This window comes from Myotis davidii, unplaced genomic scaffold (assembly GCF_000327345.1).
Source record: "Myotis davidii unplaced genomic scaffold, ASM32734v1 scaffold228, whole genome shotgun sequence".
NCBI lineage: Eukaryota > Metazoa > Chordata > Mammalia > Chiroptera > Vespertilionidae > Myotis > Myotis davidii.
The window spans coordinates 1,341,665-1,355,554 of NW_006300104.1; the positions used below are offsets into that span (position 1 = coordinate 1,341,665).

General features: G+C 39.0%; 1 protein-coding gene across 2 annotated transcripts in view; it reads right to left on the minus strand.

The window, feature by feature from the left end:
- The window catches only part of RORB (RAR related orphan receptor B), a 172,797-nt gene that overhangs the window by 35,359 nt on the left and 123,548 nt on the right, over window positions 1–13,890 (minus strand). For both annotated transcript variants that reach the window (XM_006776458.2, XM_015572319.1), the window contains exons 3-4: window positions 10,090–10,231; window positions 4,160–4,561 (exon numbers count right to left, since the gene is read on the minus strand). In XM_006776458.2, coding sequence (XP_006776521.1) covers window positions 4,160–4,561; window positions 10,090–10,231 — 544 coding nt within the window. The remainder of the gene's footprint in view (window positions 1–4,159; window positions 4,562–10,089; window positions 10,232–13,890) is intronic.

Below are 13,890 nucleotides of genomic sequence, written 5' to 3' on the forward strand. Positions count from 1 at the left end.
GCTGTACTTTTCGAAAGACAAGTTTGGTTTTTCTGGGGGAATATTCCTGACTCTGATAACATTCATATGACTGGCTTTTTGGGATCTTCATACTGTTGCTTATATAGTTGTTTTATGTTTTAATTAAAAATTTTCCAAATTGTAAGACTATAAACTCAGTGGAATAATAAAAACAAACAAACTGGTTTTAAGAAACGACTGCTTTTAAGATGACCCAGTATCAGAATAATGACCTGGTTGAACACATTTCATTGCTCTCTCAGAAACCAGAGGACGCGCCTCAGGACTTCTAGTCCCAGGAGTGATGTTAAAAAATTCTTTAGTGTGATACAGCCTTGAATTCACCTAGTGAAATGGGGCTAAAATTTGATTTTGTATTTGTCTGCACAGGTTCTCTCTCTGACAGCTTGCCACTAGCTCGATTATACAGATGCTCATTAATCAAGTCAAGTCCAAATGTCAGCACATTCACACCGTGAGCTCCTTTGTAGCACCTAGAACAGTGATGGCGAACCTATGACACGCCTGTCAGAGGTGACAACCGAACTCATTTTTTTGGTTGATTTTTTTTGGTAAATGGCATTTAAGTATATAAAATAAATATCAAAAATATAAATCTTTGTTTTACTATGGTTGCAAATATCAAAAAATTTCTATATGTGACACGGCACCAGAGTTAAGTTAGGGTTTTTCAAGATGCTGACACGCTGAGCTCAAAAGGTTCGCCATCACTGACCTAGAAGGTCGTCAGCCAGGCAACAAACACCAAACATGTTTTGCGGTGGGAACGCCGGTTAGCTCGAGGGGCTCCCTTTCTTGATGGGATAAACATATAGTGTGATGGTTAAAAGAATGGGCTTCGATGTTACTCAGACCTGGGCTTATGTGCTTACTTTGATGTTGACAAATTTTGTAACTTCTGAGTCTCAATTTTTTCATCTGTAAAATGGATATACAAATACGTATACTAGTATAACAGGCATAATAGGATTGTTATGAGAATTAAATAAAGGACATTGCTCAGCACAGTGCAGGTGCTCAATGAAAGGTAATTATATGACCTGTAATAACTAGTAATGTTATTGAGTAATAATGAAATTAATAACTTATAATATCAATTATATTAATAATAATAAGGCTTATGCATGACAGATTGTCTCAAGAACTTGCAAATATTAACTCATTTAATCAACAGACACAGGTAGGGACTGTTATTTTCCCAGGTTTACAACTGAGACCCAGAGGTTAGATAAATTGCTTACGGGAAAAGGCCCACCGCGCTTTGAACTCAGGCAATCTGACTCCAGAACCAGAGTTCTTAACCACCAATGCTGTACCTCTGATGCCTTCTCACCGATACTGTTATGGACTTAGGTTTTAGTGAAATGAGGGGCAGTTTTCTGCATGGTGCAGGAAAGAATAACATGTCCAATTACTGTGGCTTGTCATAGGTGCCAACACCCATAGAAGGAGTTTGTGTCCACTAGATGGCATTGCTGTTTTAAATAAATGTGAACCAAGTCAATATTTAGGTTTAAGAGCCTGCTAAATATAGGAGTACTAGCAGGACAATCTAATCGCACCCCTAAAAGTCTGATGAAAGAGGTCTCCAAAGATTAAGAATATCTAGAGCTATTTTAAAGACTGATGGTATCTTGAAATAATTAAAAAATAGATGCCAGTCCATTTGGGGTATCACTTTCTATGTAAAAAATCTGGATGAATTTTGAGACTATCTAGTCCAAAGGCAGCAGTTCAGAGAATAATAAACTGAAGGCCAGAGAGGAAATGTGACTTGTCTACGGTTACCCAGGCCTGATGGTTTTGGCTGTATTTCTTTTTCCATAATTCTAGTGATTCTAGAGTACAAGAAAACTATGATTTTGAATTCTTACAAGACTTTATTTTTTAGGTATGGAGCAGAATTCTGCCCAAGAATTGTGAGTTTTATTTCATTAGGTTTTGGACATGTGTTCCAAAACAATAGCAAACTCTTGCACTTAGATATTAAGTAGCATAAAAGCGAAAAATGGTGACTCCTTCCTTCCTTCCTTCCTCCTCCCTTCCTTCCTTCCTTCCTTCCTTTTCATAACATGCTCTCTTGGAAAGATTAAGTGACTTCACTTAAAAAGACTGTCCCTATTTGTTGACAATTCAGTATGTGAATATTAAACACACAACAGGTAGCAAAGTAATGGATAAGAAAAAAGGCTCTGGAATCAGACTGCCTGGGGTGGAAACTGGCTCTATCACGTAGTAACTAAAGGACCTGGGAAAATCAGGAGACTTCCCTAAACCTCTGTCTCCTCATCTAGAAAACGGGAATAATATTTTTACTTGTAAGATGCTTGTAAAAATGAAATGGATGTGAAGTGCCTGTGATGTAGTTAAAAAGCAAGATTAAGGATATCAATAATGACTAATATTTTATATTATAGCTGATGTTCAGTTTTCTACATCTCTCAATGTGTGTCATTACAGATGTTTGTCAACAACTTCTTTACTCACTGTCACATCCTGAATTGTTAAAAGAGAGAAAGAATGTTCCGGGTTTTATAACTGTGTAACATGGCTCCTCCCTCCACCAGATGGTGGAAGTAGCCAAGAAACATATGGCATGTACTTCATTATGTGTTCACATCAACTTTATTTAAAACACTCGTAGGCTTTAGGCTCCTACTCACAGTGTAGACAGAAAAGGCGCCTGAGCAGTGGATACAGCAATATCAGCCAAAAGTTACTAGGCATTTGCTGAGTTTCAAACATTGCTCTGTTTTACAAGTATTAACTCACTCAATTCTTACAACAACCATGTGCTCTATGAACTAATACTTACTCTTTTTAAAGAGCAATAATAATAATAATAATAATAATAATGAAAGATGAGTAAACTGGGATTTAGAAACTTGCTCCAGCTCAAATAATAAGCCAGGGTTGGAACGCAGGCGGCCTGGTTCTTAAACACGCTTGCTCTGCCATCTGTCAGGGCGGGCTGTGAGGAGGCCTCAGAGGTCTCTGAGCCCCACATGGCTTTCCCCAGTACACGGAGTCCTGCCACAAAACCTGGTAGCCACTGTTTGTTCAGCTCTTCTAGGCTACTGTTAGCATGCAACGCCAGGAGGGAAATGTGTTAAACCTACATCGGTATTTTTATGGCAATTAGTTAGTGAGATCAACTGGTTAAACATTTCATAGGCCCCTGAGCTTCACAAGGTAAGACACAGTTGTGACAGGTAAGAAGAGAGCATCCTAGGATAGGTCACTCTTAAAGACCACTCCTTAGGACTCAGGGGACATCACAGCAGAGAGAGAGGACTGCGTGACTGATGCAATCACGCTTGTGACGAGCCCTCCACACCTGAGCTAATTTGTTGCTCTTAGGTTCTGACACACTCCAGACAAGACGCTTTCATTGCCAGGAACTCAGATTGTATTCCCATGTAGAATTCTTGAATTCAGATTTGCAAGAGGCTTAGAGGTCTCCTGGTCTACCCCCTCTGCCTTTACTAAGAAGGAAACTGAGGTGCCATTTGCTTCTGTTATCTTAGAGCAGTGGTTCTCAACCTTCTGGCCCTTTAAATACAGTCCTCATGTTGTGACCCAACCATAAAATTATTTTCGTTGCTACTTCATAACTGTAATGTTGCTACTATTATGAATCGTAATGTTATGAATCTGATATGCAGGATGGTCTTAGGCGACCCCTGTGAAAGGGTCGTTCGATCGCCAAAGGGGTCGCGACCCACAGGTTGAGAACCGCTGTCTTAGAGGGAGAGTTGGAGCCCTGTTCATTCAATTATTACATCCTGTGTCTGTACCCCTTACTTATTTCACATGAAATAGCCCCTTGCTGAAATTTTCCTGTTTATACCAATAACGTTTTTCTTTCAGTGATGAATCCAAATTTAACAGATAGCTTCTGTTCTTTACAGATAGCATCTTTCTATTTAGAATTTCTTTCTTCCTTTGCGTGAGACAAATTTTTATGGGATAGGGAAACAATGACAGTTATTAGAAAATATTTTAAAATCAATTACTTTTCTCCCCAGAAGCCACGAATGCAAGTAATTCAACAAACTAAGAAAATGACCCTAGAAATAGGACCAAGGCAACTTCAAAGCAGAATTTCCAAAAAATGAGCTGGGAGACTTCCACTTACCGATCTCAGTCATCGTTATCCCTGGTGCTAGCTGCCCGTTGTTGAAAGAGCTATAGGTAAACAAGTTGGAAACGGATGTGAGGTCATAGATGGGTTCTTGCTTGATCTGTTTGATCCCAGTCATGTCAAGTCCTGACTGATCAGGGGACGGCTGGCCGGAATCCACGTTGTAATAACCCTCGGATTTGGGCAGGTCAATGACATGTCCGTTGGCATAAGTGCCGCCGGCCTCACTGTTCAGGTTGCTGAGGCTGTTGCTGATGCTGCTGCCATACACCCTGGCGAGGGCCTCCGCCTCCCCGCTCTGCTGCTGCCGCTGCTCCTGCAGCCGCTGCTGGTGCTTCTGCACCTCGGCATACAGGCTGTCCCTCTGCTTCTTGGACATCCTCCCAAACTTCACAGCTGGGTCAAAGAGAAAAGCAGAAAACAGCGCGTGCAGTTATCATTCTCGCTAACCACCTCAAGTCCAACGGGTCATGGATGGCTGTCCCCTCAATATCAAATGCGTGGACGCCTAGCACCATAGCCCTAGGGCCCATTCATTCGCACTCCGTATTTGATAAAAGTTATATTCATGGGTGTCCTTACTGGTTTATGTGCATAGGGAGAATACAGTCTAAGCAAGGAAGAAACGTGAACACTTATGTATTTCTTATTGATGTGAAGTTACAAAGCATATTTTCTTGTTCTTTTTTACTCATGGGGAAAAATATCATAAATAATACAAACTACCAAATAGTACCTGTTATGAAGATGTCAACCTAAACTCATTGTTAACTTCCTCTCCTAAGCATTAGGATTACTGGATTGTCAAATAGGACCTTATTATTTCACTATTTTCTAGTGGGTTGGGTGAGAACAAGGATGTGGGGCAGGGCAATAAACATAGTTTTAAGTAAACCACATCATTTGCCTTCAGTTGGCTTTTGGGGTCAAATGAAACGGACTTTTGGAAGAAGTTTGTGCATTCAGTGGCCAGCAAGTGATCCAACAGTAACCCCATCTCTCTCATTTCATACCCTCCCTCCTGAGTTTTATATTGCCCGTCTCTTCTGCCAAAAGCCTTAGCCATTCTGAGGAAAGAGGAGGAAGAGGCTTTGGAAGTGGTCATAGAGTGATATGAGTATGCTTTCATCTGAATGCATTGTTTCTTTTTAAAAAATATATTTTTATTGATTTCAGAGAGGAAGGGAGAGGGAGAGAGAAATAGAAACATCAATGATGAGAGAGAATCATTGATCGGCTGCCTCCTGCATGCCCCACACTGGGGATCAAGCCCACAACCCAGGCATGTGCCTTGACTGGGAAACAAACCGTGACCTCCTGGTTCATAGGTCAACACTCAACCACTGAGCCATGCCTGCCCGGCTGAATGCATTGTTTTATTACTTATAGAGCTTAATCTCCTGAACTGTCACAGGTAGTGATGTTTCCTCACTAGCTGTGAGCTCCCATTTTAGGCTGTGAACATCCTGGGTCCAGGGCTCCCTTGACTGAATCATCAAGCTGTATGTCGTTCAACTCATGTTAAAAGTGGGAACTGTGACAAACTTGGAGGCTCCTCTCTGAGTCTCTGTTTTCCTTTGTGACAGTGTTCCCGTCGCCTGATGGTGTTGGGAGCTCAGAGAATGTAGAAAGAATAAAGTGGAGGCAAGAAACTGGTTCAACCCCTGATTCGGTCATTAGGGTTGATGAGAATAACTCCTGAGAATAACTAAACAGGGACGTGCTTAAGAACTAACTCTCCAGCCCCGCATGAAGGGCCTACAGAAGAGATCCCTGCTGCGAAGGAGCTGCCACTCATCCCCAACATTTCTTCAGTTCATTTTCTCCTTCTGTTGGTTATAGAGCTACCAAATTTTATCTAAGCATCAGCTGGTCAGAACAGAGACCACCTTTCCCAGCCTCTGTCACTGCCAAGTGTGACTATAGATTAAGTTCTGAGTAACTGTGTACACTTTCCGGTGTCAAGCATGTAATTTTCCTCCTTCCTGCCTGCAGGATTGTGGATGTGAGGGGTGGACTCGGAGCAGCCCAATCTCTTCCTATTCCTCTTTAATCCTATGTTTTTGCTTTCTGATGCTGCCTAAGTTGGAAAACAAAGTAGCAATTATCCAGTAATTTTTCTGAATGAAGAAAATTAATCTGGTTAATTCAGACCAAATTCCTCTTTCCAACTCGACTGTCATTTCTGTAGAGTCTTGAATCATTTAGATAATTGTATTCAACTTTGTTTATAGAGACACTATCTTTATTAGACTCTGTTTCTCAAAGACAAATTTATTTGCTTACTAATTGTTGTGAAATTTGTAGTTTGTCCATGGACAGAATTCTATAGTGACTTTTAGGGAAAGTGTTCTCTGTACCTTTATGTTATATCTTTATACATAATTTACTACATATAATTCTCTAGTGAAAAAAATTATTTTGTATAAGAAAAAATAAATCATGACACATTTGGATTCAGAAAGAACCTTTTCCCCCCATGAAATTAATGTGACATGCTTCGTTATTTGCTGACCCTCTGTTTGTGGCATTCATGCAGGATTCGGACAGCTCTTCGTGACAGAGCTATGGTGGTGAATACCAAATTTGTATCTATTGCTAGAGATTAAGAGTTTTGTTCGGTTCGGGTATATTTGCTTTCTGACTTACTTTAGTAGAATAGTTTTGCATTTGTTCGCTTAAAATTTATAGGGAGAAAAAAATGGATAATGAGCAGCTCTTCTAACACGAAGAGAGAAATGCAGTGTCTCTTTTTAAACTCCTTTCCATTCGATCCTTGTTTTAGATTTCTACACACTGTGTTTAGGTGAATTATACATTGTGGTTGATTGATTTTATTAATGACCCTGATTTTTTTTACCTACTTCCACTTCTTCCCCGTGTAAATTTCAGGGCCCTTTTTTCTGTGTAGGCATTCTTACTCAGGGTCATGTGGCCTGCTGTGGGCCAATGGGATATTGACAAATGTGACACAAATAGAGGCTTCCAAAATGCTTATGTGATTGAGTATGTCACCATGAAAAGGACAGGCCTCACCTAGCTTGATGGAGGATAAGATAAGTGAGGTGGAGTCGAGTCACCTCAGTTATCCAGACAAAGTCATCTATAATTAATAGAGGCACAGACTAACCTGTAGCTGATAGCAGATGAATGAATGAGCTCAGTCAAGACCCCATATTTAACAATTTTAGGTTCAGAATTCTGCTTTTGATCTCAAAATCAAAGCTAATAGTGTCAAATAAGTATGCAGTCAAGACCTGTGCCCTGGTGAACATCTGAAAACTCAATGGTGAATAATTATGCCCTTTCCAGGAAATTATCTTATCAGGCCACTGAGCAAGCTGAAATATTTTCAGAGAGGCAACTAAAAGCCCCACTACCTTTTGGAATTATCAGGCTTCATCCTAAATTGTGGACTTTACTGACAATTGCTATAATACTATTTTAGAGTGAATTTTCCATTTATTTCAGAAATTCTGATAAGCCAGTGTTTCAGTTTTATGCCCCTTCCTATAATAAATGTAGTGACATATTTGAGGAAAATTACAGTACATAGCAAAAGTAAATCCATTGAACTTTCCTAACATATAAATAATTCCTTGTCACTCTTTGTCAATACATTTGTTGTATCCATAGGCCTATTTCAACAAAGACTGTATTACTATTATAGTTTCAAATATTAGCATTCTTCTCACCACTAACCATTAATCAGAATGGCACATATTTTGAGTGTTTGCCCCTCTCAAACTTGAATTATTCTGCTAATGAGATTCACTTGAGTATAGAGGCAGTCTCTTGTTAAACTGCTAGCTCTCAAAGAAACAAGCACAATTCTGTATACATTGCAAGTGCTTCATAAATATTCAGCGATTATGGTATTTGCTCATGATAAGCTCTTAACCCTCATGTTGATCCCACACTAGCAAAGAACAATTTCATGCAAAATATCGGAAATCTTTTCATATTTATTTGGATTGTGGGATTCTAAATGGAATGAAAGTTTCTGGAGTAAGAATGAAAAAAAGTTATCGCTTCTTCAAAGACATCTACTTACTACCTTGTAGGACAGCTTCTAGTTTTTCATAAAGGCATGTCATTAAGGAGGACACATACTTGATTACTGCAAGATGGGTGTCATGTTTTCTCTTTGGAGCTCAATATCTTCCTATAATGCTAACGTTTTTCTATTTTTTGTTTGTTTGTTTATAGTAGTACAATTGGAAACAGTTTACAATGAAGATTTCTGCAACTATCATTTTTTAAGGGTCCAGTTAAAAAGAAATAAAATGGTGGAGAAGATGCAGTGGGCATATACATGCTATTAATTCCCATACACATATACATGCATACTTTCACCTTAAAATTTGACTAAATAAATCTTGAAAACCACTTAACCCCAATCCTCCATTCTTCTTCACTTTAGTATGTAGAAGTACACAGTACTGTAAGTTTACCCTAGGACTATATCTATGTGGTTAACAAGTCTAGAAAAACAAATAAAAAATCAGATAATAAATAGAAAAGTTTAGGAAACTTACATTTCTGCATCTTTAGAAGCTTACCTGTAAACTAAAGGGCTCAAGGTCAGATTCTTTTACGTGTATTTTCGTGCAAGACAAGTTTAGGTGGGTTGAAAATTAGAGAAAATGTAAAAAAAAAACAACCCCTCAAGATATAACTGTTTGGAGAATGCAAGCTAAGAAGTAAGCAGTTTGTATGCTTAGATATCAAGTCCTATGTGGAGTTGAATTTATCCAAATGACTAAAAGGCCCACATTTAATGTAATAATTCATAAAATCCCTTTATACCAAGGTACAGTACATGCCACTTATCCATTTAAAAATAATTTAGTAGTAGTTATTTTTTTTCTTTTGAGGGGGTTGGGTCTACACCACCTTGAACTTCATTAGAGGCAGTGTGACCAGCAGCACAGAATCTACAGTGCTTCATATAAAGAAAATAAATATCAGGGGCGCTGTGTCCCAGGCTCTAGGTAAAAGAGAATGCCATGGTTCATTAAACAAACATTTAGGGGGCTGCTTTTAAGCATTCCCTGAGGATACAGTGGGAACAAGACAGAAATGGCCCCAAGACTCAGGACTGCTCACAATCTGATACAGGATTGCTGTGGTCCATGCCAAGGGAAAATAATTAGTTTAGATGAATGCTTAAAAATGGAAGAAGAGCCAGATGAAGTTCTTTTGTTTGAATTTATTTGTCCTCTTTCATTAATCTAAGTTCAGCTATTGAGTCAAGCCACCCAGTTGGGTTGGGCATGAAAGTGGAGTGCACACTTGAGTCATATTCTGAGAAGGACACTACCTACACAACCCTTCTCAGACCTGGACTGCTGCTATGGCATTTGGGATCTTCATCACGACTCAGAATAGTCTACATCCTTATCTGAGGAGCTGTGACGGGCCAATGGAGCTTCTGGGCTTCCTACAGAAACATGTTCTGTTCCTTAGCATCTCCACATATTAAGTAACCTGTGCACCAGTAAGACTTACTCAGCAACCACATGGTTCTATTTTCCTAGGCTGTCCCAGTTTTAGCTCTGAAAATCTCGTGTTCCAGGAAACCAACGCCTCATTTATAGGCAGACCTAGACAGGTGGCCTATACTGTCTGAGGGGCAAACACTCAAGAAACTGTGTTTCTTTCAACCTAGGACTATGTGGCTTTCACCTAACTTAGCACAGGGTGCTCCCAAAGCTGCAGTAAAGCCTTTTCTTTCTTCCTATTTCATAGGCAATACTATGTTTTTATATGTTCTTTTCCTTTTAATGCACTACCAGGCACATGCTTTTTTCCTTCTTATTTCCAGTTCCCTTTGTCTAGAATTCTTGCAGTGGCTTAAATAGACTCAAGGAAAGCCTCCATTTGAAAGCCTTTATGTAAGAAATCGGAAGGCAATGCCTTACCATCTCTTGACATTCCTAGGGCAAGACACTTCTGCAGTCGGCAGTGTTGGCAACGGTTTCTGTTGGTTCTGTCAATTAAACAGTTTCTCTGCCTTGGGCAGGAGTAAGAGGCATTGTTCTGCTGGCTCCTCCTAAAGAATCCCTAGAGGGGAAAAAAGAATGGGAGGGAGATAGAGACATAAGAATGGGAACAGAGACTATTAACATATATATATTTGCTACATTTTCTCCAGTGAACATAACTGTGTTTAATTTTTAAAATTCTTTGGATGCTTAAGGATGTTTCTACCAGGGAAAATATGTGCTATCTATAGAGATATGAAAGTAGCATTTATTCCTCCATTCAATCAGTGTTTACTAAAGACATTTGTGAGCTGTGCTGCTTTATGCAAAGAAAAACAGAACAGAGCTCCTGCTCCAAAGAACAGTGGGAAAGGAGTGGCAGAGGGAAGTGTCACCGCTAAGGCAAATATAACAAAACTTGATGGGGATGATAACAGAGGCTTATGCCAAGTGCTGTGGGCGTGAGGGACTGGGGTATTGGTCGAAAGAGCAGTGTTGAGGAGTTTGGGCTCGGTATATGCTACTATCTTCCTAGCTTCTAAGATGCATTTTTGCCGTTTGAAAATTTTTGAATTTGGCCAGAATGTATGTGGAAGGTTGTTTTTTGAACCAGGGATGTACTTTTAATCAATCACATCTTTGAATAAGAAGCCATGGTATATTAACTGTTCAATAAAACATCAGCAATAAGTAAAAGCTGAATTAATGGTCTCTGCTTGGCCTCAGGCTATACTGATGTAGGAAGTTTTTATGTAAATGAGTTTGGTTCCTTCTGGTACACAATGGACTGCCATGGACCATCCATTGCCCTCCTGAATAAACCTGAGTTTATTAATTCTTTACTTTTTGGATACCACTCACCTTAGTTATCTTATAGAACACTCTACCAGGAAATAAACATTTTCTCCAGAAATACGAAAGTATCATTAACCTATTTAATCAGTTTCTCTAATCACTCTTTACTCTTCAATTGCAATATAGCCAAAGAGCAAAGTGCAACAAAGTGGTAGTCTACAGATTTACCAGGAGAAATTCTAGGAAAAGATAACCCACAGTAATATCTCTTGCAAGAGGAAAGCTAGAGAAGTTCCAGGTGGTAAACCCAATACCCATTTTGCTGAGGGGCCTGGAATAGGTCCCCTGACTTCTGTCAAAAGGGTCTGTGTTTCCTCAACTGTCAACAGGAGATGCGGTGGGGCTGGGACTATAGTGAGGGTCATGAGGCAATTCCCTAGGCCCCAAAATGTAAGGATCACCCAAAGACTTGGTAAACAAGATAACTAATATATTAACACAATATGTTAAAAATCAATGCTAATGCAAAAAACTTCCAACTGTTTGAATAAAGACAGGATCAAGATGAGTGATTGCCCTTTGTTTCAGGCTCCCATATGGCCTGGCATGGCACTGTAAGGAGAGGTTGGCAGGCCTTGTGAAAAACCTCAGAAATGGATGCGTGGCCCAGTATCTTCATAGAGAGCAGGCCAGCTGGTTTTGTGGTGTAACCCCCAAGGCTTTCAACAACAAAGACTAGTTTCATCCCCACAAATACATGTGTATTATTTATTTAATGGATCAATGGTGGCAGAGTGGTATCTGATTGTCCAGTTCTAATGAATTCTTGCCCCTTAAAATGGAGATCATAACCAACAAGCCCCCAGGGATTGAAATGATGTATTTCATATACCACGAAAGCTGTCAGAAAGCATAACCTCAGCCCATCGGAACTGACTAAAGGTACCTTGGAATTTACGAGTTAGGGAAGAATTGGGCAGTTTTTAATTTTTGGATACTCTCTATTGCCACTTACTTAACAAATGAATGGGCAAAAAAGACCCTTCTGAAGTCATAGCTACAAGCCTAATTTAAGGCCAGTTTGACATTAATTGTGAGGCATTACTTATGTATCTGTTGCTCATTATTGTAAATGAGGGGTTTTTTTTTTGGCATGAAACAGAAATTCTGCTTCAAATTTTATTGAATAGAAATTCGAATAAGTGCATAAGCTACTTGATGTTATTTAAAATGGGTTGTTTATGTTGAAAACAGTATAATGAAAACTCAGAGGTTGCTACTAGATGTGCTGACCCTGACATCTTGTTCTAAACAGAATTTCTTGAGTTTTCTGTTTAGAGAAAAATGTAGCATATTTACAAGTGTGAGTTTTTGCATGGAATTAAAAAACCCCAGTGTGGTATACAATGTCATTTTGACTAAAACCTCAGTGTGTGCTTCAGAATAGCAACCTAATTTCTTTGATTATGGATTCCTCCTTTAAACAGAAGAAATGACAGGAGCCTAAACAAATAGCCCCTAGCTATTGACCTGTTGGAATATATTTGTTCAGTAGTTAAATCTTTTGGGAATTACTGTTTCAAATGTTTTGCTCCCTAACATGAACATATCCTCATATTTTGATATCAGATATTTTCCAATAGAGCTTATGCAATGAAACACAATACATCTCTGCTTTGAAACAAGTCTAAAAAGCGTGTGTGTGTGTGTGTGTATGTGTGTGTGTGTGTGTGTGCTATGTAAAGTAGATCAGCTTTCACTGGAGAGTGTTCTGATTCCAAAATTATTAGCATTTATGAAGAAAACTATCTACCTGCCCAACAGTGTAATAACATTCTGGGAAGGTAAAAAATTGCTGATTTGTACTTTTGCCTTATTGTTCTTTATGATGAGTTGAAAAAATTGCATGAAAGTGGATAACATGCAGTTCTTTTTAAAAAAAATATTTGTATTTATTTCAGAGAGGAAGGGAGAGGGACAGAGAATAGAAACATCAATGATAAGACAGAATCACCAATCGGCTGCCTCCTACATGCCCCCTACTAGGGATTGAGCCTGCAACCTAGGCATGTGCCCTGACTGGGAATCGAACTGTGGCCTCCTCATTCATAGGTCAACACTCAACCACTGAGCCACTCCAGCCAGGCTAATATGCAGTTCTTAATTGTGGGTCTGCAGAAGCATGAAAAGCCATCTCACGATGTTCAAATATGTTCAAATCACTTTGAAAGCAGGTCAGCATGTTAATAGGTTCTTATATCAATGTTATTTTTCCCTCTCTGCATCCCTCCCCAATTTTATTTTCATATATTTCTTTTTTTTCCATGATTCAATTCCAGGAATCATGGTGTGTGTTTTTTGTTGTTTGTTTTTTTTGAGACTATGATAAGACATTGCCATTTTTTCACACTACTACTTGACGGGTACAGTACGTTTTGTTTTATTTATATTTGAAAGTCTCTCAAGATTAAGGTTGGTTCTACGAAACAACCTTAAATGAATGATTTACTCTCTTGCGTTTTTTATCAAAAATATAATTGCTTTTATCAGTAACTTTGCCAGCATATCTCTTTTCCCTAGCAGACTACAGCTGCATTTTATTTGTTCTGGTTCCACGTAGCCCTTTAAAATTAGTTGTAGAACTGCTTTTATTTCCCCCTTGATATGTAGTCTCTCACTCTTTCTTTCCTTCTAAAGATTAAGTCAACAAACTTACTGTTAAGTTTCAAATTTCTCTTATTTCAGATTAGGTCTATGTTAACCACTATACCAGGGGTCCTCAAAGTTTTTAAACAGGACCCGGTTCACTGTCCCTCAGACCGTTGGAGGGCCTGACTATAGTTTTAAAAAAAACTATGAACAAATTCCTCTGCACACTGCACATATCTTATTTTGAAGTAAAAAAACAAAACGGAAACAAATACAATATTTGTATTTGCGTGT